The sequence below is a fragment of the Staurois parvus genome, unplaced genomic scaffold, assembly GCF_062004578.1.
Source record: "Staurois parvus isolate SC_StPar_1 unplaced genomic scaffold, SC_StPar_1.0 ptg000715l, whole genome shotgun sequence".
NCBI lineage: Eukaryota > Metazoa > Chordata > Amphibia > Anura > Ranidae > Staurois > Staurois parvus.
Genome location: NW_028318511.1, coordinates 5,313,233 through 5,338,326, shown reverse-complemented (window position 1 = coordinate 5,338,326; position 25,094 = coordinate 5,313,233). Strand labels below are relative to the sequence as shown.

At 41.2% G+C, this 25,094-nt stretch overlaps 1 protein-coding gene across 1 annotated transcript in view; it reads right to left on the bottom strand.

The window, feature by feature from the left end:
• Positions 1–798: 798 nt before the first annotated feature.
• Positions 799–25,094, bottom strand: part of MUC6 (mucin 6, oligomeric mucus/gel-forming) — a 78,885-nt gene continuing 54,589 nt past the window's right edge. The window contains exons 22-30 of the mRNA XM_089653508.1: positions 21,655–21,806; positions 20,432–20,573; positions 16,913–17,023; positions 14,234–14,419; positions 8,823–9,062; positions 7,662–7,818; positions 5,725–5,865; positions 1,565–1,627; positions 799–872 (exon numbers count right to left, since the gene is read on the bottom strand). Of these exons, the coding sequence (XP_089509634.1) occupies positions 799–872; positions 1,565–1,627; positions 5,725–5,865; positions 7,662–7,818; positions 8,823–9,062; positions 14,234–14,419; positions 16,913–17,023; positions 20,432–20,573; positions 21,655–21,806 (1,266 nt within the window). The remainder of the gene's footprint in view (positions 873–1,564; positions 1,628–5,724; positions 5,866–7,661; positions 7,819–8,822; positions 9,063–14,233; positions 14,420–16,912; positions 17,024–20,431; positions 20,574–21,654; positions 21,807–25,094) is intronic.

Here is a 25,094-nt window from a genome sequence, read left to right as displayed (position 1 = left end):
AGGCTTGTAAATAGTTCCAGGAAGTTGTCCTCAGTTCATCAGTTCCATTGGGCATCCTGTACACACCTAACCCTATCCCAGTTCAAATCCCCTAATAAAAAAAATAAGCTAAAGGTCTGATTTCTGACTCTGGATGCAAGCCTGTGTGAAGATGCATGTTGCCTGATTGTGCAGGACTATAGGTGGACCCGAAATCTCTTTTCCAACTCCTAAGGGTGTAGTACTACACATATATTGCGGGATTACAGATATACTGCTGTGTACTGCAATGTATTAAGTAATTTTGTTGTTTTACTGCTGTATCAAAAAACATCTATTGGAACAGCATAGAGGACACAGACGGGAATATGACTGCACTGTATCTTCACTGGACCTTGACAATGCTGCTACATTTTTGCATAGCAAATCATAACAATCTTTTCAGCCCAGTGCTGTGGAGTTCTTTTGTCAAACTCTTCCTCTTGTAGCTCACACTGCCCCTGGATCACAGAATTTGATGTGGACACCACTGACATCCAAATGTCTATGATGTCAAATAAGTTGATATCAACAGTATATATTAAAACCTATGTTGAAAAAAAAATTGGAGGCTGCGATTGCTGACCTTTTTTTTGAAAATGCTAGCCTGGTAGTGATGTCTGTCTTCTGACTTTATTAATAGATTCAGGAGCCACTGATTTGGAACAATCATTTAGCAAATTAAATCAGATCTGCAAGCTTGTTCCAGGTCAAGGACTCGAAAACAATTAAAGCCATTAAATTAAATTACATTAAATTAAACTGGCAGCCAGCAACCTTTTAGAAGGAAGGCAGTAATGGCACATTATTCTCAACACAAGTTTTTTTAAGCAGAGTATCCAAAAATGTAACCACTAAAGGGAAAAGAATTTAAGAGGATCAACAAGTGCATAAAATGGTTGAAGTCAAAATTACTTTCAGGAAACAGTAATATTATTAATTCCAAACGTGTGCACCTCCTGCAAATGTACTATAGTTTCCCCTTAAGGTATATCCAAACCCAGAAAGGAAGATATGCATTTATTCCAGCTCACCAGTCCTTAGTTGTGGTGTCTGCATTTTTGTTTCGGCTTTTCTTTGTTTATTTCACCTGATCACCCTGCCAGTAATGCACTTCTTGTCATAGAGTGACAACGCTCACTCACTGTAGTGTATTCATGGAGGAACACTGTTGTTATCTTAGGCTGCTTTCCTTATTTGGACTACAAATACCCCCACCTCAACTCCATTACGTGGTAGATGGTGTTTTGTAGTTCTGTAGCTCACAAGGCTGATAAAATTGTTTGAAGTATCAGTTCAGTGCACAGAAAATAACAAGGACACCTCACTTCTGGCAGTATCAACAGCAGCTTTTCTGTACTTGCAAAAAATGTAAAGGTAAAGGAAACCAACGCAGTCATCACATCTGAGGACTGCTGAGTTGCAATACAATATATCTTTGTTCTTGGGTTTAGATATCCTATAATGCAATACGTTGCATCATGGCTCCTAGTGTTCTACTGCAGATATTTAGATGTTTCCAATACGGTGAAAAGAGACTACTCACCACAGGGCACACATGTCTTTTTATCTGGATCCCAGTACTTTTCAGGACCACACTGATAACAACCTGTATTGAGAAACAGAGAAAAACGGCATTATTACTTTTTACGATGAGAGGAATACAATCATGCACATCCACTAAATAATAAGAGAATGAAACAGGAAACAGCAGTAGGAGAGAATATCACTTCGACATCAGGTAGAGCAGCGTTGTGATTTACAGATGATGTGTGGACAATGAGGCTAATATACCACCAGGATAATTTTAATGATGTTGAATTTTGGCCAGGTTTTGCAGAGACACCCTGACAGTGGTATGTAAAATGTATGCAACTGGGTTTTCTTTGTTATTAGAAGCAAGTTTTATATTAAGCTTTCATTGTTCTCTTACAGCAACGAGTGCTGAGAAATTTTACAGTTTCGGGTGTATGTAATGAATTGCTACTTCTAAATGCCCCTTTTTCTGGTTAGAACTATTGTTGGATTTCTGCACAGCCCACAGAACCAGTGGCCTAGGGAAGCAGGACTGCCAAGGGCAGCAGGATTGCCAGGGGCAGCAAACAGCCATCCACAGATCATGTTGCTGGCAATCAGTAACACATTCCCATTCTCACAGGCTCCAGACTGCTGCCATTCCTCCTTGTGCAGTTCAGCTGGGTCTTTGCTGTAGTTTTCCCTGTTTAATGTCTTTATATTTTATGCAATAGTGTGTTGTACTCTTACAGTTATAGAAGAACTAAAGACTGTTTTTTCATTTTGGATAGAGTAAGGAAAGGTTTTTGTAGCAATCGTGCTCCCAGAGGTGGGTAAGAAACCTCCATTTTGTTAAGAATTTTCCATGTTGTACCATTTCTCACTCCCAAAGCAGGCTGCCTCCTTCAATCATCCCCCCCTCCTCCCTTGCTGTGGAGTGACATGTGGGCTGAGTGATGACAGAGGTCACAGACAGCCAAAGCAAATCAGGAGAGCTCTGAGCTATAGAACCCCCGACAGAGCTGGGGCCTAGCTGTCTGTTAGTTTTGCAATCTGGGATATTGTAAAAGAGTAAACCAAGCCCTTCACCGAGTTCAAAGACATTCCAGAGAAGGCATAAAACAAGACACCACATTTAACATCCATTTTCCCCTATGGTTTCATATTTTGGAATATGAGAGACTTGCATAAAAACCAGGCATATCATCAGATTGGTTAAGTTAATACAAACCGTTTGGTATATTACATTCCCTAACTGGAATATATAGGAGGGCAGGAAATGCCCCGAGGAAAAGTTATGGGCCATAATATAAGCTACGAGGGATTTTTGTTCTAGCTTAGGTCACCGCCCCAACACCCCTCCCCAAATGATGCAATTGGCTCTCTGCTGTAAGGAGACACCCTGCTGAGATCCTAGAAAAAGGATGTTATGCTTGGAGTGGGGTGTGAGAGAGAAAAGAAGAGTCTCCTGTGTTAACATCGAAACTGACAGTAGAGACGAAATCCTTTTGACTTATGAAACTTGAAGCTGCTTATACCAAGGCTGACTGGCAAGTACTTTAACCCTCTAAACTCCTTTCTGTTATCTCTTTGCTGTGCTATTGTTTTCTGTATATATATATATATATATATATATATATACTGTATATATATATATATATTGGCTACATCTTTTTCTGTAAATATTTTTTATTGCACCCTTTTGACCTTTTAGTAATAAATCTTACTTTCTGCAAGTGTTGAACTGTTTCTAACGCCTTTAATGCAAACTACGAATTTCTGCTGCTGAAGAGCGCTACTGTGTGAGTTTAACCCTCTGTATAACCTGCCTGCGGTGACAGTGGTATACAGGCGATTATTTCAACCATTATAGTGTTATTGCCTAGTTTCCTCTTTCTCTGTACAAAAAGGAGGTGGTGGCAGTGTGAAGGGTTAGTTGCGTAATTAACCTGACCCAGTAACAATCGCGCTCAGGCTGCCGGTACATCTATTGTGGTCCATTAGCTGTAAAATCATTGTGCAGGGTGCAGCTGGGCGTGGCATTGTTATGCACATGACATCATGGTTTTAGATTGGCTAGTCCTTCGGTCACGAGTTTGGTGTGAAGGGCTGGGATTTGATGTCGCGATCGTCACAGTTATAACCCCTGTCAGTTTGTTTTGGCATCTATGTTCCATTGGAGTGATTTCTCTTTTGGTTCGGGTCCCATAGCCAAAACAGGAAGTGAGAGGAGTTAGGGAATCCCTGGTTGTCACCAGAACTAGTGTCCCAATTGGAAAATTTCACCTTTATTCCTGTTCTGGTGACAACACAAAATCTGGCATTTCCTTTCAATTTCACTCTCAATGATAACGATAAACGGTCAAATAAAGAAGATGAATCTCCCTAATGGCAGCACAGGCAGCAATGAAAATCTGACAGGTGTTCTAATCCCTCCACACTCTATCCAATACTATTCTTGTCGTTGGTTTTAAGTGTACTGATGCAGAGTGGGCTAACTCTTTTAGCCTCTCTGCCCCCAGCCTTGTGTGTCTTGTGGGGCTATGGCTTTTGACCTTGTTGGTGTGACACCACGGCTAGCCAGGCCACTAAAGTAGGAAAAAGGCTGGCCTGGGGGTAGAAATATAAATCCTTTACTAATTATAATGTGTCTGTATGCTAGGCTATGTGAGAAGTCAGCAGCTGCCTTGAGCCTGATCCTCATAGACCTTACGGGTTGAAGGGCCTTAAGAAGAGCTGGGGAAATGTCCAGGTGAACTCTGTTGTCAATAAGCATTAAATGTGTCTGGTGTGTACACTAGGTCCTGGTTTGCCAAGGCCTAGGATAGTAGTCAGGACAGGGATTGATTGAAAATCTCTCCAATAGGGACATAGAAAAACATCACAATGTTAGTAGAGTGATAAAGGGTTAGCAATATTTTATTTGCTGTCTGAGTCTTATCTCTGTGACAACTGCACCCAACCTATGTCATAAGGACAACATGGAGGAGAAAATCTGCTTAGTAATGTCACAAACAGAAAAAACACCCTGATACAATTTAACTTATGCACACTAATAATGAAAAAAAAAATAGCTAGAGTTATTCTTTCACATTAATGCTTGGAAAGGTGTGCTGCTACTAATAAAGACAGCCCCAAAAGGAATAAAATGAATGTAGGCGCTACATGACAGGGAACAGGTGTTATTCTCTGGACAGAGTTTGATGCATGTGGGCAATGTAAGTGTCAGAGACCTTACCTGATGGAAGGATGATGGTCAAGAGGTAGGGAGGTGTTGCAGGGGTAGGAGTGGTGGGGACCAGGGGTGGACTGACAACTCATGGGGCCCCCGGGCAATAGGGGATCATGGCGCCCCTGTGTCCTTGCCCAAACTCAAAAAAGCCTATGAAAATGGTATCAGAGGCATCTCATGGGGCCCCCTACTGACCCCTGGCCCTCGGGCAGTGCCCGAGTTTCCAAATGGTCAGTCCGCCCCTGGTGGGGACTGCTAAGAAATCATTCCGGAAGCATGGACAAGAAGAGAAAGTTGTCCCACCCACTCTCCCTTAGTTATGATAGGTCAGTGGGGTCAGATTACCCCAAAAGTTGTCATGCAGCTTGGTGGGTTAGGGGGTCTTTGGAAAAGTTGGATGATTACAAAATATAGGGTCCATTGGGTGGTAAGCTACTTTTCTTCTGATGTTTGTTAGTTTATGTTTAAACTCAGGACTCAGAACCTAGACCTTGCAGGAGTATTCTAGTTACTGAAATCGGCTGTACTCTTTGGCTAGAGTAATTTCTCTCTATACATGTGATTATGTGGCAAAGATTTGTAATAGGCATTTAGACTGGTGTGTCATGGTAATGCATCACACAGACATGATTAATATCTCATTCAAAATTCATGGGCTGCTTTTTTCTGCAATGCATATCAACGTGCAGTAATGCATTGAAACCCAGTGGAAATGGCTGAATAGGCCTTTAACATTTTGATTGCTAGGAATAAATGAATTACAGTCATTGGAAGTTCTGTGTTGCAGAGATTAGTAGCTCACTTGCTTTATCCACCTAAAACAACAATTCATATGCTTCAATAAAATAAAAACAATAAAATAAACAGTGAGATTTGTAAGAATAAAAAGAGCAAGAATAGGATACATCAGAGAATGGCATAGAAAAGAGAATTAATCCTACACCATAATTGTACTGTACCTTCACTGTTTTGATGTGGATAGCCATGAGGAACAAATGGGCACTGGCAAGGCTGGTAATGCCAAGAGCAAGTCACATTAGGATTTATTTCAATACCATTCCCTTTGTTAATGTGTGTATTTTCAAAGTCGCAGTAAACAGCTAAACAAAAAGAAAATAAAACAGATTGTTTTAAATCACCAAAGCTTAAAGTAGAACTATAGCCCCTTAACAAATATGTGCTACAGAAGCTAATTATGAGTACAAATGACCAAATACAGTTTCTTCTTCATCCCATTGCAAACTCAAACATACAGTATACTTGTAAAGCCTGCCACTGTAGTACATCTAATGTAGCTTCTTGTGATGGTGTGGCAACAATGCTGCTCTGCTCCTGAATCAAGGAGCAGAGTTTCTACTCTCATGTTTGCCACGCTTGCATACATTACAGTGAGATGAGAGTTTGTCATGGGGCCATGGATATCACTGCTGATTCAAAATCCAGTAGCTTTGCAGTCCTCTGCATATTGGGAAGTCCTTGGTACTAAATGGAAAACACAACAAGAAAGGTGCACCAGCCTTGTGCAGTATCCTAAAGCACCATTTATTATTATAAAAGTGATTAACATATACTCACAAATGACATATAGTCACAAGCTAGTACACCAATGAAGTGTTAGGCTCCATGTACACAAGCCTACCCTGACCGACGGCCGTGGGAAAATGCAAATCGTGGCAACACCGCAGCAAAATCGCGGTTGCCATGGTTTTGCCACAATTTGCGTTTTCCCACAGTCGGCGGTCACAACGTTCCTATCCTGAACACGATTATTCCGTGTTCAGGAGAGGGAGGTTTAACCTCACCTAAATGCAGCAGCTCCTAAACTCTGCTAAAAGCCTATGCGTACATGGACACACGGGCTTTTATGGAGTTGAGTTTCGGAGCTTTGGCAAAAAAATGACAAAAGCTCATAAACTCGAGTTTAGGAGATGCTTGTGTACATGAGCCCTAAACCTCAGAACAGGACAAAGTTCAATACAAGGATCTGGATGACACTCCACAGCAAAAACAAGTGTTAACATGTTTCGAGGGATACACCCTCTTCTTTAGAGCTCTGAAGTCCTGATCTGAGGATGACACTTCAGTGACGTGTTGACTTGCAGCTATATGTCATTCGTGAGTATATTTTATTCACTTTTATATCAACAAAAGGTGCTTTAAGGTAATGAACAAGGCTTTTCCATTTAGTACAAAGGAAGTTTTTTGTTTAATTTATGAGGCTTGTGCATCACAAAGCAACTGTATTTGGGACTTGAACAGACTGTCATACTGGAGCTTTCAGTACTAAATGTGTAAAAAATTTTCCAAAAGTGTTAAAAGAGAATCTAGTGGGTTTCTTTAGACCAATGTATATGTGTGTGTTATTATGTTAATATTTTAAATCTTTTCTGTGCACAGTTTACAAATATGAATATGCATGGGTAAAGGCATGCTGTATTTATTTATTCCTTAGGCAGGCTGGGCTTCCTGCTTAGTAGCACTGCACATTGATTGCGCTTTACTTTTGGTGTTTCTTAAGCCTTACCCATACAAATTAGGATTTTTTTTTACACCAACAGCCAACAAGCCTGAACAGCTGTAAGCAAGCAGGTTGGAATGAATGGACTGATGCATTCAAGTTGTATCTGTGCAGTTCTGAATGTACTGCTGACCCGGGCCAAAAAAAGAGTGATCTGCATGGCTCCAATCACCAGTTCCCGAAATGTACTTTAAATGGTACTGGAACTCTTCTGTGACATGTAATATTCAGATAATTGATAGGAGGGAATACATTTATCTAATGTTACACAGCACAAGAAGAGTCATAAAAATGTACTGTTTGGTTATGTGGTGGAATTAATAATGCATTGTATTACCAGGCACTAAATTTGGACATGAGTGCAGACAGATGACTTACGACAAAAATCTGGTCTTCTCCAGTCAATACAAACTCCAGCTGAAAGGCAAGCTGCAGCATACGCAGCAATAGCTTCACACAGGCATTCACAGTCCCCTCCTGTGTCACATGCGCAGGCATCATTTAAACAAGAATCATGGTATTTTTCAAAATTCACCTGCAAACCAAAAACAGCTATTCAGGAGGTTCACTGGTACAAAAGATTCTCAAACTCCAAATGAGCGGACTTGCCTGATTGATGGCCTGCAAAGTAGCTTTTAGTGGCTTCAGTAATGTTTGAATAAGTTAGACCCAAACTGAAGGAAAAAGTGCTGGAACACACAAGGGTGAATGGGAATAGTCTAAACTGCCAAAAAGACAGAAAAAGAGCCGGGAGGATTTTGTTCTGTCAGTCTAATATACTTTATCAAGTAAAATATGACTTTGTACTTTAGACTGACACTTTATTGCTAGCCATACACTTTACAATATACACTTTACAATCTGATTGTACAACCTCAGTACTATTTCAACTTACCAGAAGTGTGAGGGCCTACTCAAACAAGCTATTTAATTGGTAAAGTCTAAACGCAGCTATGGCCAAGCTGTCAAAGAGCAATTTGAGCTACTAATGCTATTCGGTAAACACAGTAACTGAGTTTAGTAGGAATGTAGGTAATGTCATCTCTCTCCTCACTGCTTCTCCAAACACATTCAAACTTCAAAATATGACTGGTGACTACTGGCATTTATTTTTAACCTGAACTTCTCTGTGTTAGAGAATCAGTAAGGAGGGTGTTCCATCATCACTAGCATATGTGTTCCAGGATCATTAGATCACAGAGGGGAGGGGGGGTGGGTAGGTTGGTGCATTACAGCAATGTTTGAAAGGAGAAATAAATAACACAAATGTTTGCTGAATAAACTTTAAGGTTTCATTTTAAAATATGATTTGTGCACAACTGTAAAACTGCTACAACCTTTAGGGGCACTTCTGAATAAAAAGAAATTTCCTTTTGACTCCTCTGGGATCTCTGATGACCTGTTATGAGGGGTGACCATACTTTTTGTTAGAGGAAATATTCTACAAATAAAATAAACTATTCTCACTTAACATGAAGAGGTGGAAAGGTACCAAATCTGCTTATATGTGAGAAGAAAACATACAGTAGTATTACTTACCAACTTATGGCACTGTGTAAAAGGATCTTTTTGAAGAATCTGGCAGCTCATTTCAGCCCAGGTCTTACGCTTTGGGTTTGCTGCGCAGGCATCCACAGCAAATTCTACATCCATGCACGTTGGCCTGTCCTTCCATGAGTTAATGAACTCAAGTTGGGTGGCGGCCACATACTTGCTCCTAGTTTCAAAATCATCCTTCATGTTTCCGTTGTAGTTGCCACAAAGCCCACACACTGATTCCTGCAGGATGATTGTGTTCATATAAGATCACATAAACAGTAAAAGCTGCAGTTAGAGGCTCACAACCAAATAAAATAGTAACTGTCCATCATGGAATCAAAAATAACATTTTATGTAAAATAGACCCCACTCTATAAGGTTTGTATTCAAAATACATTTAAACAATTATTTTTGGATAATATATTGCAATAAAATATGTTTTCCTTTATATTTCTGTTGGGAATTTATTTGCTATGTATGTGCTGTTTTTACCCACACTTTCAGGTCTAATCCTTTGTAGAGTGTCATAGATCCACACAAGCTAGAACATTCTGTTATGTAAACAACCTCCTGATTTCCAGCTTACCAAAAGAAGGGTGAAGGAGGCAAGGGGCACTGGTAGAGCTGACAACCATAGGCTATCAAGGTGACCTGGCTAGTGGAGATTCCTTAGTAGTAAAAAGAGAATAAAACCCAACATGCAGGCACCTAGAGATGCCAATCTGAAAGGCAAATGGTGGATCTATTGTGAGTACCGGAACACTTTAAGTTCCACTGGAATAGGAAGTGATATGAATTATGATCATGTGAATGGACATATATTTTTCAAAGTAAGGTACAGTTGCAAGAAAAAGTATGTGAACCCCTTGGGATTACGTGAAGTTTTGCATGAATTGGGCATAAAATGTGCTCTGAACGTCATCTAAGTCACAACAATAGAAGAACACAGTCTGCTGAACATAATACTACACAAACATTAGATGTTGCCATGGTTTAATTGCACATAACATGTAAACATTCACAGTGCAGGGAGGAAAAAGTATGTGAGGCCCTAGCTTAATGACTTCTCCCAGAGCTAATTGGAGCCAGGAGTGAGCCAACCTTGACTCCAATCAGTGTGATGATATTGGATGTGTTGCTGACAGCTGTCCTGCCCTTAAAAAACACACACCTGTTTTGGGTTTACTGGTTTCAAGAAGCACTGTCCGATGTGAACCATGCCTCGCAGCAAAGAGCTCTCAGAAGACCTACGATCAATAATTGTTGACATGCATGAAGCTGGAAAGGGTTACAAAAGTATCTCCAAAAGCCTTGATGTTCATGTGTCCATGGTAAGACAGACTGTCTACAAATGGAGAAAGTTTAGCACTGTTGCTACTCTCCCTAGGCGAGGTCGTCCTGTAAAAATGACTGCAAGAGCACAGCGCAGAATGCTGCATGAGGTAAAGAAGAATCCCAGAGTGTCAGCTAAAGACCTACAGAAATCTCTGGCACATGCTAACATTTTTGTTGACACATCTACAATAAGGAAAACATTAAACAAGAATGGAGTACATGGGAGGAGACCACGGAGGAAGCCATTGCTGTCCAAAAGGAATATTGCAGCACGTTTGAAGTTTGCAAAAGAGCACCTGGATGTTCCACAGCACTACTGGCAAAATATACTGTGGACAGATGAAACCAAGATTGAGTTGTTTGGGAAGAACACACAACACTATGTGTGGAGAAAAAAAGGCACAGCACACCAACATCAAAACCTCATCCCCACTGTAAAACATGGCGGAGGGAGCATCATGGTTTGGGGCTGCTTTGCTGCCTCAGGGCCTGGACGGATTGTTGTCATTGATGGGAAAATGAATTCCAGAGTTTATCAAGACATTTTGCAGGAAAACGTACGACCATCTGTCCGCCAACTGAAGCTCCGCAGAGAATGGGTGATGCAACAGGACAATGACCCAAAGCATACAAGTAATTCAACAAAACAATGGCTGCAACAGCACAGAATACGCCTTCTGGAGTGGCCCAGTCAGAGTCCTGACCTCAACCCGATTGAAATGCTGTGGCATGACCTTAAGAGAGCGATTCACACCAGACATCCCAAGAATATTACTACACTGAAACAGTTTTGTGAAGAGGAGTGGTCCAAAATTATTCCAGATCGTTGTGCAGGTCTGATCTGCAACTACAGGAAACGTTTGGTTGAGGTTATTGCTGCCAAAGGAGGGTCAACCAGTCATTAAGTCCAAAGGTTCACATACTTTTTCCTCCCTGCACTGTGAATGTTTACATGTTATGTGCAATTAAACCATGGCAACATCTAATGTTTGTGTAGTATTATGTTCAGCAGACTGTGTTCTTCTATTGTTGTGACTTAGATGACGTTCAGAGCACATTTTATGCCCAATTCATGCAAAACTCCACGTAATCCCAAGGGGTTCACATACTTTTTCTTGCAACTGTATATTATATTATAGATAATGAATAAACATTAGTCATTTAACTTATTTTAACATGTCACTTACTCAAGACATTTCCTTCAATTTACTCTTGTATTTTATTTTACACATAACCCAAAATCTATTTATGGAGCTCTGTTCATACAATATGTATGGTTTGCTAAATTGCTCCTTGTGGGTTCTATATACACACTTTCTAAAAATTTCCTCGGTTGTGTGTTTACTTTCATCTATATGTTCAAAGTAGACCTTAAATAACTTTTTAAGTCTACATGAATATATTCTTGATATGTCACAATATACAGAAAGAGTATAATTTAACATTACCTTTTATAGTTAAAATGCAACCTTTGAATTCTAGCCAATTGACTGTGTGCAGGACTAAGAGGACCATCTTGAGATAATGGTAGTTTGCTGAGGCTGGTTGAAGTAATTTTCTTGGCCATACCTTTCCCTATTGATCAGTTACTGGGATTGCTTTAGCTTTCTGGTAGCTCACAAGGTAAGAGGGAGAATGGGAGTTGACCTGTCTAAAACTTTGTATTTGCAGCCAAGAATAAAAAGACTATTGTACAGGCACCATGATGTAAATGACTGCACCATTCCAGCATCTTAGTTCTGAATGTAGATGTTGGCCTTGGAAGATGGCTCCTATCTTTTAGGGAGAAACAGAAATGCAGATATTGTTGGGGGAATATTGTGATCATTTTTGGAGGTAATAAACACCCTTAACCAGTTTCCTACTGCGCTATAGCCGAAGGACGGCTACAGCACGGTTGTCTGGTTCTGGGATGACGGACACAGCTGATCAAGGGATACAGTAAATGGCTAATCACTGCAGCCTTTTACCAGGTGATCAGCTGTGTCCAATGACACAGCAGATCACTGGGTAAATACAGTTGCCGGTAATCGGCTGCGCTTTCCTCACACTGTCACAGCGTGAGAAAAGTACTGCTGATAACTGCCAATTGTCAAAGAAGTGATCGGCACTGATGATCAGTGCCCTGATGATCAGTGCCCATCAGTGCCGCCCACTTGTGCCCATCAGTGCCGCCCACTTGTACCCATCAGTGCCACCCACCTGTACCCATCAGTGCCACCCACCTATATCGTGCAGTGCCACCCACCTGTGCCCAGCAGTGCCACCCATCTGTGCCTAGCAGTGCAACCCACCTGTGCCCTGCAGTGCCACCTATCAGTGCAGCATCATCAGTGCCACCTATCAATGCTGCCTATCAGAGCCTCCTATCAGTGCCTTCTATCAGTGCCCATCAGTGCTGCCTATCCTTGCTACCTCATCAGTGCCCATCAGTGCTGCCTATCAGTGTAGCCTCATCATCGCACATTAGTGAAGGAGAAAAATTACCTGTTTGCAAAATTTTTATTTATAGCGCAAAAAAAAAAAAAAAAAGTGGCGAATACCACCAAAAAAAGCTCTATTTGTGTGAATAAAATGATAAAAATTTCATATGGGTGCAGTGTTGCATGACAGCGCAATTGTCATTCAAAGTGCGACAGCGCTGAAAGCTGAAAATTAGCCTGAGCAGGAAGGGGGTATAAGTCCCCAGTAGACAAGTGGTTAAAGTAGAACAAAAAGCAATATTTTTGTTTTTTAATTTTTGATATAGTAAGGGAAGATTTTAACCTCTTCCAGATTTTTTGCCCTTCTCTGTCCCATTGGTAGATTTCCCTTCGCTTCTTGTCCCATAGCCAAAACAGGAATTGAAAGGAAATCCCTCCAAAGTGAGGGAATCCAAAGGTGTCACCAGGGTCACCAGAATTAGCATCCCCATTGGAAGGTTTCCCCTCTATTGCTCTTCTAGTGTTAACCCAAAATGTGGGATTTTCTTGTACTTTCCCTTTCAATGATAACAGTTAACAGGATAGAGAGGGCGAGTCTCCCCAATGGGGGCACAGACATCAGTAAAACCTGACAAGTGTTCTAATTCCTCTCCTCTCTATCCAAAAAAAGTTTTACCTTAAGTTATGCTTTAAATGTTACAAATTTCTTAGCATGCATGCACCCATGTAAATAAAACAAAAAAAATATCTATGAGGCTAAGACCGTATTAGATTCTATTCCATTAATTTTTACAACTGTTGTTACATTTGCCATTATTCAATATTGTTAGCCAATGATAATACCTAGTTCTTTTAGGCATGGATGAACATGTGACTCATCCTGTGTGACAGTGCTGGACTATCCAAGAGTCCAAAGCTCTGTGTGAGCTATGACTCTGGAAAACCATGGTAACTCATAGCTCACATAAGACTTTTTTTTATATCTGGCAGCTAAACAAGGCAGTGAGGACATGAGCAAAAAGTGATTATAAGCTAGTGGGGTGGGCTTAGTCAAAGTGAACCTGCATGGCCAAAGCTCAGATTCACTTTAATGGCCTTTTCATAATTTTGTATGGTGATAGAGTTGTTCTTGGAAGATGCCCACTACTACCCTGTACATGAAGTTCACTCAAACAGTTGCTTGCACGCATCTGGGAGAATTGTATGATTGTGTAACTTGTTAGAAACTGGAAAATCACAGACACCATTTTCAACAAAAACAGTATTCTATGTTGAGAAGCTATCCCAGCTAGTGTTATAGATCTAGCCCCCTTCCACTACCTCGTTATAGCATAGTAATAGTCACTACAAATACAGAGGATTGTTTTACTCTCTGTACAATATGCCCTTATCTGTCTCTACAATACAGACCATTATGTAATGGTGTACAACACCATGGAAAGTGTGTGTAAAATGCACAAAACTTATGACTGGTATATTAAATAGCAATCCAGAGGCACATCATAACTTTGTAAAGTGATTTGGTCCAGATGGATGATATACCTCCAAAAGAAAGTTTGGGTACAAAATGGGACTAAAAACGCTGTGTACTCTGAGGGATAATTCAGAATGGGGGAATGTACACATATATCTACTGTACAGAAATGCACGTACCTTGCCAAGTTTCAGAATCTTTATAAATAAATTCATATTCTTGTTCCAGAGGAGTGAGATGTAGAATTTATTGGGGATGGTGATATCAAACATGATGAAAAGGGTGTTGTTGTGCACTTCAATATCCACATTTGGCGTGTCTTGTGAGATGGAGTATTTTTCATCAAACAGCTTCAGTTCTGTGCTCTGTGAAATCAAAATGTTTCATGAACATTTCATGAAGCTGAACAGTTTTGTATCATACTTTTACATGTCTTGGTATATATACAGTCAGATTAGGGTTGCCCCAGGCATTGTAGCAGTAGCACCTTAAAATTAACCTTTCATCCAAAATTAAAGTGATGATGCCTGCCCAAGAACAGACACCACAGAGTACCTGACATTACCTTTATAAGCCAGAAAACCCCCCCTTGTGTGTTTTTCTGAAGCTAAGTTTATTTTGTTACTGAAGGCCTGAAGTCATGGTTTGACAATGAAAAGTGGTCTGAGGAATTATCTTTAGACAGGGGAATGACTGTTGGTGGTAACCTGTACGATACGCCTCAGGAGAAATCCTGACCTTTGATTTGTACAGTCCCGGATATGACGAAACGCGTTAGAAATGTGACGTTGGACGTACGGAGCAGGAACCGGAAGTGGGGAATCGTGAGGATATCCACCCAGGAGCTACGTGGTAATCCCCAGGCAGTGGGGTTTTCCTCGTAATGCGCAATTGTTACTACATTCATGTAAGCAGATATAATAAAGTGTATTTTACGGTATTTTGTGGATTTACACTATTACTGTCTCATACATCCTGCGTGGATCTGAGCGACCAGGAAACTGGCTGGTGATACCAGGAGGGGATGAGATTGGAAAGTGGAGGCAAGGAGGCTGAATAGTGTTAAAGACTTCCCCAGATTGCACCTTACAACGATTCTGAGATTTTGATCTCTGGTAAGGGTATATAATCTATAAGCATTAGAAGTGAGACACCATTGTAGTGAATACACTGAGTGTAACACATCACTGTTGTGGCACAAGTTGCTGTGGTTGTTTTTTTGTCTCACGTTTTTGCACTTATACACTTTAAAAACATGTGTGGAGTGCTATATATTTTAATGTTAATGCACTATGCTGAGCTTTTGATTTCTTTGAGGGTCTGTGTGGAAGCTGGCCTATGAGGATCTTCAACAATTCAAAGGAGTGATTTCGAGTGGGACATATTAATTTTACTTTTCTCTTTTCTTTTAATTTTTGGAATATAAGACACTGGACACTTATAAATAGAGTGTATATGTGTTAGTACACTGATTATTTGGATAGGCACGAATTGTTGATTATAATATTGTGTGAATAGGGTAATTTGTCACTAGTGGTGGGTTGGTTGATTCTTTCTAGAAAAAATATTTTTTGATGTTTGTAACTTTCTAGGATGGATAGTGGTTTCTATTTAGAATTGGATAGCTGGCAGGGGTGTGTTGAGGATTCTACCACATTTACTTTTGTACAGTAGTTGCACACTGCATTGTGTGGCCAAGCTTTCATTAGATATTTTCTGACAGCTACAGTGAAGGAAATCAGTATTTGATCCCCTGCTGATTTTGAATGTTTGCCCACTCACAAAGAAATGATCAGTCTAAAAATTGAATGGTAGGTGTATTGTAACACTGAGAGACAGAATAGCAACAAAAAAATCAAAAGAAAAGCCCTGGGTAGGTGGGCAAGACACTTTCACTAGCCCTTGTGGGACAACTGGAATTTTTGTGGACCAACTGCTGCCCTTGTGAGATGTCTTTAGCCACTTGTTCCTGCCCGAGTGATCCAATGCAACAAAACAGGTACCCCAACACCAGCAGGGCCTTATCATCTTTGCCTTTAGTCAGGTTAGAGGGTCTGAAAATCTGTCTCTTCTGCATTTGAAACCATATGTGTTCCATTTTGCTCCTGTTGATCTATTCTTATTTTTACAGTGTTTTGAAGTCCAATAAAGCCCATTTAAATATTCACAAGTATGTCATAATGTAATTCAAGTCCAAGTAAGGGTAGGACATCACAAGTGCAGAAAAGAAGGAATCCAAAACATCAACAGTTCCTTCAGGGGTGAGTTCTACAGATATATGTAAATGTACTTGTTCCACTAACTACTTTTTTGCAGCATTGGTTGTTTTTGAAGGGGGTTCCATTTTAATGAAATTTAACTTACTGGAACTCTTACTGAGCAATTCAGACTGTTATGTTGATCTCTGGCATCATTTGTACCTGAGAAATGTACCCTGTGTTGTTTTCACCAAAAGTTTCTTTATCAGGAACATTATTGTTAAAGAGCTATTTCAGGTAAAGTGAAATCAAGTATTTAATGAAGAAAATGTTTTCCCTAAGTATCACTATGATTAAAGATACATATTTATGCCATTTTGCTTTTAAGGGCTCACTAATGCAGGGCACAGAGCGTGTCTCATTTCTCTTATACAGACTGCCTGCATACAGCTGCCTGATAGTCCAAAAAGATAAACAAGTGGCTCTTGACTCTGTACAGGGCTCTCTGCCCATGTGAATGAACCCTAAAAGACATTTATAGATTCTAAATATATAAGTTAGTAGGTTTTAAAGCTTAATTCTGTGTGATTTTTATTTTCCATCATGAAATATTACCAACAAGCAAATCTAAAATCTAATCTGTGATTTTACAGTTCTCACCCCAATTGTGATAGTGATGGCACGTGAACAGGTGGCTCCAGTGGTACTGCAGATCACATTCTCTGTTACTATCTTAAACGAAGCTTCAGATGTGTTCATTCCACATCCATCCTAAACAAAACAGAAATTTTATATATTGGTGTATGATATATCAGTGTGGTGTCTACAAACATATAGTTAATTAAGATAGAGGTCTTTATTTTATACCTACTGCTGCCTAAGGACACTTATACACCCTTCTTCTGCTCCTTTTGAATCCTCTGCTTCCATTTCCCTTAGCTAGTGGTGGTTAGTCACTGTAATACACTGCACTGCTACTGTTTGCAGGATGTTGATTAACCACAAGATGGTGGTGTTCCACAGTTTAGCTATCACAGACTTGAGTTTAGCAAGGTATTGTTGAACTTGTATAATGAAGGCAGGACTGTTTTGCATGGACATAATGACAGCAGACTACATTTCCCAGAGGAGCTGGCGAAGGGGCTGGGGACTTTATAACTGAAAGCCCAGGAACTTCCTGGGGGGAGGAGAAAGACTGTGTGAGAGGGAGGAAGTGTGCCGGACGCTGATGCGGGGCTCAGTGGGCCCAGACCAGATTGAGTTGCATCGGAAGGCCAGACAGAAGGATTACAGATAGCTGGCATGGCTGACAAGCAGGAGAGATGATCCTGCAGATCATGGAATCATGCCTTGTGTCATTCCATTCTCAGGGGGACCAAGAGGACAAGGGGTCCCCCCAATCAAGAGACTGTTCTTTACTCCCTTCAGACTGCAGACTTGGCAAGAGGGTTCCAGAACCCAAACTGTCTTCATTTACCAGATAACCTGTTCTATTCTCAGTTATATCAATGAAGTACACTTTGCATTACAGTTTGCCACCTGCAACACAGACTTCTCAGCCCAATTCAGTACTGCAACCTACAGCTTCTATGCCCCATCCCATTGCTGTGAACACAGGACTACTCCTGCAATACATGTGCCTTTGTGGACAGCGACACTGTTAATACCTCTTCTCCAACATATTATAGCCTTAAAGGAGCTTGCTTCATCAAGTCAATTCCCTATCTGTTGGAATATAAATAAAATTGGAGTTCACTCCCGCCCCTTCTTCATCTATACTGATCCTTGCCTTCTTCACTTCCACTAAAGGACCCTTTCTCTAACTGGGCTGCCATCAGTCAGGGAAGGAATTTTTCCAACTACTGTGCTTTTCCTTCCTCAATAAATCTTGCTCTCAAACAAAAAGGACCTCGATCTTATTGTGCACCAACTAGGGCCCCAACAAGCACACAGAAGAAGAGTTGTTTCTTTTTTTTCCTATTCTGATCTCAATACAATTCAAATATTGGTTTGCCCTAAACTGTGTGATTACTTTGTGTCCCAGGGCCGAGGTTTTACAGTGGTGTCAGCAGGGGGTGCACTTCCAAAACAGGCTCAGAACAGACAGGGCTACAACACCTTAAAGAGCAGAAACCATTTTTATAAAACAATCCTGATTGTGACAAGAAAACAACTAAATCAGTGACCTTTCACTTGCTGAGGAAACTATTGAGCTTAGCCTTTAAAGCCCGACTCCTGGAAAAAAAAATCTGAACTATTCCTTATGTCTAGGAGATTATAGATCAGCCTCTTTGACTCATCTGGTTCCACACTCCAGTGCATGCTTCCTCAGCCTGAAGTTCTGGTCTGTGGAAGGACCCTCAGTGTCATCATGTGCCATAACATTAAAATTATATTAAAGTCTGTTTTTTTTTAAACAACCAAAAGGTCATACTTACCTGCTCTGTGCAACAATATTGAACAAGAAGCACCCATACATGTGTCCTCCAGAGCTGGGCTGTGTGTGTCCATAGACACAGTGCCAGTAAGGCATGCCCCCATTCCCTCCGCCCTGATTTACTTTGACTGCAACAGGAGCCTATGGCTTCTGCTGCCCTCAGTGTCTTCTGTTAAAGCAGGAAGTGAGAGGAATGGTGCTGCAGCCAAGACAGCACTGGAGTGGTGACCGAAGCCAATTGTTTAGGGTCAGGGGGTCTAGGAAAGACAGCGGGGTGTTTTTAACCTTAATGCAGAGAAAGCAATAGGGTAAAAGAAACATTTAGACCCTAACCCTATATGGTATGTTGAGGGAGCTGGGGTGCGTTTTAAAGAGGAGCTGCAGGAAACCATTTGCAGCATTGGAAGAACCCTGCTGGAGTGATGAGTAAGTTAACTATTAACACCTTAATCCTCTGCCCCTAAGCAAAATGAGCATTTAAACGGGGGGGGTCACTGCAAGGGTGCATCTTATTTTTCTGGAGTTGGGATTTAGGCTGGTTTGAAACCGCCACACTGTGGTTTTCACACATTTTATCCACGGCATTAGCAGTGGTGCCATTTGTTTTTCTATTAGGTCATGCATTTTTGGCACATTTTCTGAAAGTGCACCAAAGATGCAGCATGCATGAGTTTTGGTGAACTTTCAGAAAATGCACCCAAAACAGGCAGTCTAATAGAAATGGAAAGTCTATGAAACTGTGCCTAAAACTTTGGGTAACACAAGTGAAAACTGTGGATACACCTGTGCTGAGCCCAAACTGCAGCTAAAGCCACTGAGTCATGCACAGTGGTCCGTATCCATTGAATGAAGGACTGTCTAGATGCTGCTTTGGATACAGGGGTGCATAGGATGCCTTTGGAGTCACTATATGACACAGGAAGCTCTGGAGCACTCTTGAAATCACAGGGATGAACAGGTATGCATTGACATCAGTAGATAACATAGGATGCTTTGGGGGGCACCTGGAGTCACAAGGTGCACTGGAGTCACTGCATAACACAGGATGCACTTGAATCAAGGGGTGCACAGAGAACCTTATGGTCACTGGCTGATACAGGATGCTCAGGGGCACGCTGGAGTCATGGGGAGTACTGGGGTCACTGGATGACACAGGATGCTTAGAGGTGCACTGCAGTCAAAGGCTAAACAGGGCAAACTGCTGTCACTAGGTGTCAGAAGCTGGAAGACTGGCATAGAGGACAGAGGAGACATGAGGAATCAGGTAAGTACTGTAGAACTATAGAAGGAGAAGGAATGGTGGAAATATAGTGACATGCTGTTCAATGTTTGCTTTGCAATTTAAGGTGGCACCAATCAGGAGAGCTGTCTTCTGATTGGCTGTGGTGCTAATCAGGAGAACTATCTCTGCACTGGTTTCAGCGCAGGCATTTGGGGTGAAACCCAGAAGTACCAGTGGCCGTATGCCAGAGAGGAGACTCAGCACTAGATCCCAGGAGAGGTGAGTGTAACACACTGAAGTGGACACCCATCAGTGTCCAAATGCTACTTGCTACCTTTTTGTAGCCATCCATGTGAATATAGCCTAAGGCTTCATTTAATTTTGAGCATAACTTTGCTTTAATAAATAACCCCTCCTGTGTATTATGTTTTGTATGCCAAATTGAAAGCCTGACTTTTTGTTAAAGAGAGTAATAAGGCTTTTTTCAGCACAAATTCTATACTTTAGTCTAACTGCTCACCGTCACCAGAGTATATTCGCAGTCCCCATCAAACAAATACTGTTGTCCATCAAACGTTTTTATGTGGCTTTCTCCATACATCATACAGGTTGAGGCACAGCGCGGGTTCTCTTTGCACTGCCAATGGCCTCCACTGCAGGTGCTGTGGGAGAGATGCAAATAGAATTTATGACAGATACAAATATATGAAACATAGTCAAACTTTCAATATAACAGACATACAGTACAGCATAAATACAGAAATGGAACCCTACATCATGCCAAAATATGGGGTTCTGCAGTGTAAAGTCCAAAAAAAAATTATGTTCCTTTTCAGTAACAGTTCACAATGCTGTTTTTGACTTTTGATGCACAAACCACACAGAAAAGGTATCACACCTCGACAAAGACCAAGCAGGAGCATGATCTGATTTACATTAGTTCACATTAGTACCTAAATGTGACTGCCAAAGCTTTTTTGTGAATCACAGGAGTTCAGTTCGTTTTGCACTCCTGTAATCTGTTTTCAACTGACAGTGGGCTGAAGCCTACTGTCGGCTGATGTCACTCAGCCAGTCCAGGCTGGGGAAAGATCCCGACTTTAAAGCTGATATTCACCCCAGAGTCTGGAGCGGTACCTGGCTCAGCCTCTCACGATCCACTGAGAGCCTGAGCCTGCTGCCCCCCCCCCTCCACAGCTCAGGGCTCCAGTTAGCGCAAGGGTGGGGGGTGGGGAGTAGAGCAGACATCGGTGACTGACAGTCACCGCTCTCTGCTCAGAGTGGCTGTGAGAACTCAGTGATCAGCGGTCATGTGATTGCTGAGTTCTCACCAATAGAGCCGACGGGGGGACAGATGGAACATGGAACCGATGCTGCATCCATCTAGGTCAGTGATTCTCAACCTTCCTAATGCCGCGACCCTTTAATACAGTTCCTCATGTTGTGGTGACCCCAACCATAACATTATTTATAATTCATGAAGTGTCATTTTACCTCCAATACTACTGCTTTCAACTCAGTAGCTGCTTTTAACAGAGTAGCTGCTTTCAACACAGCAGCTGCTTTCTACACAGTAGCTGCTCTTTACACATCGGAAATATGTGTTTTCCGATGGTCTTAGGCGACCCCTGTGAAAGGGTCGTTCAACCCCCAAAGGGGTCACGACCCACAGGTTGAGAACCACTGATCTAGGAGAACATGATTTTAAAAAATACCATACTTCTATTTTAGTGTTTCTCTTACCAGCTCTGGCACTCCCCATGCATGGACTCTCCACTCTTGTATATGACACCTCCATATTCACAGGAACATTTACTTTCAAGCACACAACTACCATCATGGTCCTCATAGGTACCAGTGGGGCAGACACAACCAGCTTCACACTTGGTTGGTACCTGTAAATACATGCAAAAATGTGAGAGGGGATTCACTACATTGATTAACCATCAGGTCTGGGATCTACTTAAATTTACCTGGATTTTTTAAAATGACCAACACATACAATTAAAGATACGCTGCATACTTTGCATTTCTTGCCCCCACCTCTTTCAACATGCTAATAAAACTTTCAAATATAACCTTCCTGTTTTATTACATACTTTTGATCATTAGATCTCTGCTCTTCTCTATGCAATGCAAATCATAGCTGGTGGGGGTGGGTGTGTCAGCAGGGTGCTGTATATAGCTTCCCGATAACATAACACCCTGCCCTTTGCTCTGATGCAAACACTTGGATAGCTCTTGGGAGGAGTTATGCAAATATCAAAATGCTGTGATGGGTGGCTGTCATTCTGGAGAAGTAGGCATTCCTAAGTAGGCTGCCTGCAAACAGCCCTAGGTAATGCTCACGTGATACTGTGCCTACATGATTGAAAAAATGATGACAATGCTGGACATCATCCAGCCAGGAAATAAGATGGGTTTTATCTGACTTAGAAGCTACAGTTTCTAATATACACTATGAGAAGCTCACAGTGTGTAGTGAAATCAGAGTAAGTTCAGTACAGTAGAGGATCATTTACAAATGTGAAAAACTGAAGGGAAGACTGGAGTTTAGCTTTAAAGTACTTATGTCATGACCAAGCTTTGTAGACTTTCATTTCTGACTTCTTTCAAAAATGTTTTTGTGCCTGTCTGTCAGGCTGATGTTTTGACTTCAATATTTTTGAGTCACTAACCCAGACCAAGTATAGAAATGGGAAAATCCAACTTTTCCTGAATTAAACTGTATGTGCTGCATGCTTGCTAGGGTCTGTGATTTAGTAATATTGTAGGCAAACACAGCCAGGCAACTATAATTTTTAAAAGGAGGCCAGAAACCTCAGACTAACAATAACATTGAATATTTGCTACACCAACATTAGTGATTTCTGTCCACATGTCTGCTGGTCACAGGCATTGGTAGCAATTAAGTTTGCTGATCATGTTCATCCAGATATCTCAGGCTGTTCTCACCTATTACTGCTGACAAAAGTGACAGTATCTTACCTGAGCTGCAGAGAATTTTGTAATTGCTCCCTGCACTTTCCACCAAGTGGAGAGTAGAATGAGAAATGTGAGTATTAGAGCTCAGTCAATATTGCATGAAAACATTTGTGAAATGTACGCACTCAGTAAAGTGATAACAATGCTTTAAGGGCAGTATGGTCCCTTTAACATGGCTTGTGCCTAATTAATTAAAGGTTTGTGCCAGTTTCAGTACCAGTAATAACGTGTGCCAAATTCAGCTAGGTCTGACTAATGCAACTTTTAGAACCTGTCAATATGGCAGCAACAGATTAAAAAAGAATTAATGTTAGTTCACAGATAAGCAAAGCCCAACCCTTAGTTGGCAAACAGAGATCCCAGCGCTCAAAGTTGACCGTATGTGCTGTAAAGCTGTCATTAATGGTTCCTGAACAAGTTTTGGGGTTGCTAGGTCACCAGTAGCCGCTGGCTTCCTAGTGTCTCACTACCCTCTTGAGGGCCACTGGGTTTATTTTGGGTCCCCCTATGCTCTGCACGGCCAGGCAACACACATTTTCCACACTTGCACATTCAGAATCAGTAAACAGTCCTTGAGCTGGTTTTTAGTTGTTTTTATTAAGGGGTTAACAACTTCGGGTATATGGGATGCCCAAGGAACTGCAAAGTTTAGGACAAACTTCTTAGCAACAATAATATACAAAAACGTGGATCAGTAAAAAAGAAATAGAGCACATTCTCTTTAAGGAGCACTAAAATCTCTTTGGTGCACCTCTCCAGACCCCAGATGAATATTCCTTTTCACCCAGTTGCACTGAGGGTATCCCTGGGCAAGGGATTCCAAGATCTTACAATTAAGTAGTCCCGGATGAGAGCTAGTTGGGTCTTGCACCTGACCGCCCTCTCCCTTTATCCGGCTCAGCGGGTGTAGAAGTACTCACACTGTCCTGTCCTGTTAGCTTGGTGGGTTGAAGCTTCTTTCAGGCCTTTCACTTTACCCCAGGCTTTCCTACATTTAAGGGTTGTCCTGGCCACCATGCACAGCCTCCTGCCAGGAGATTGGCCAAGGTCCTTCAAACATGCAGATCTGGGACTCCTCCCCTCCTCCGCCCCTCTTTCAGAAAGTTCTCAGAATTTCTGGAAGGGTGGGTGGGCTCCAGAAATATTGACCTGACCTCCCAGCCTGTCCTGAGGTGAACTCACTACCTCACTCCCAGGCTGACTCATCCCAGACTGCTACCCAGCCTCTATCTAACATAAAAACAAAAAGCCAATCTAGCTAAACCTGGAGGGTGCTACACTAGCAACCAATGACTCATCTCCAAACCCATTCAGTTGCTGACTGGGAGAGTCCCCAGCCAAGAGCTGAAAGTAAACAAAGGTGCATTGGGATGTTGGCTGACATCATTCTCCAAATATAATACCTATGTGAAATTAGTGCTTGCTAAATATAAACACTGCTTTTTCATTCATATGGAAATTATTTATTAAAGACAAAGGGTAGGGTTCGGAGTATGACACAGGTATATGGGGCGACAGACAACATAGGGGCACATATGGGAAGATACTAGAGCTAAGTGAAGTAGTAAAATGTGAATACTTGATTATTAAAATATAATTTAGTGTAATGCTGTTCTAAATTATATTATTGGTGGCAATATGGTAATTATAATTTTACGTAGCATACTGGGCAATGAGCAGAACAGCTGGTACCTAGCTAGGGGCACCTCTAGGATCAGAAATGGACCCAATAGTCAGTGTTCTAAAGACAACAGAAACCATTTACAGATGATTTGGGGAAAGTTTGTATGTCTGTGGTGTTCCGCAATGCCTCTTGGCACTGCCTGCATAAAAAGCAAGAAGGATCGGTGGGGATATATTTTCCTGGTTAGTTACTACTATTTTCCCTAAACCATTATTTGGCAGCCAGATTGTGCCTGTGCATAATGTAGACCTGTATGCGTGGATATGATACGTTATAAGCAATTTCCAAATTTTGCAATTTAACTGACAATTAATATGTTTCCATTATACTGACCAGAAATTAAATCTACACCTGCAAAACTCAAGATTGCATATAGGAAACAGTCTGCAAAAGTACAGTCAAATTTGAAAAAAAGTATGTATATGTGCATAAGTACATACTTTTTTAACTTTATATCTGTGCTAATATTTCATCAAACAAATTGTTGGATTAAACATTATAAACATTTTCAGAC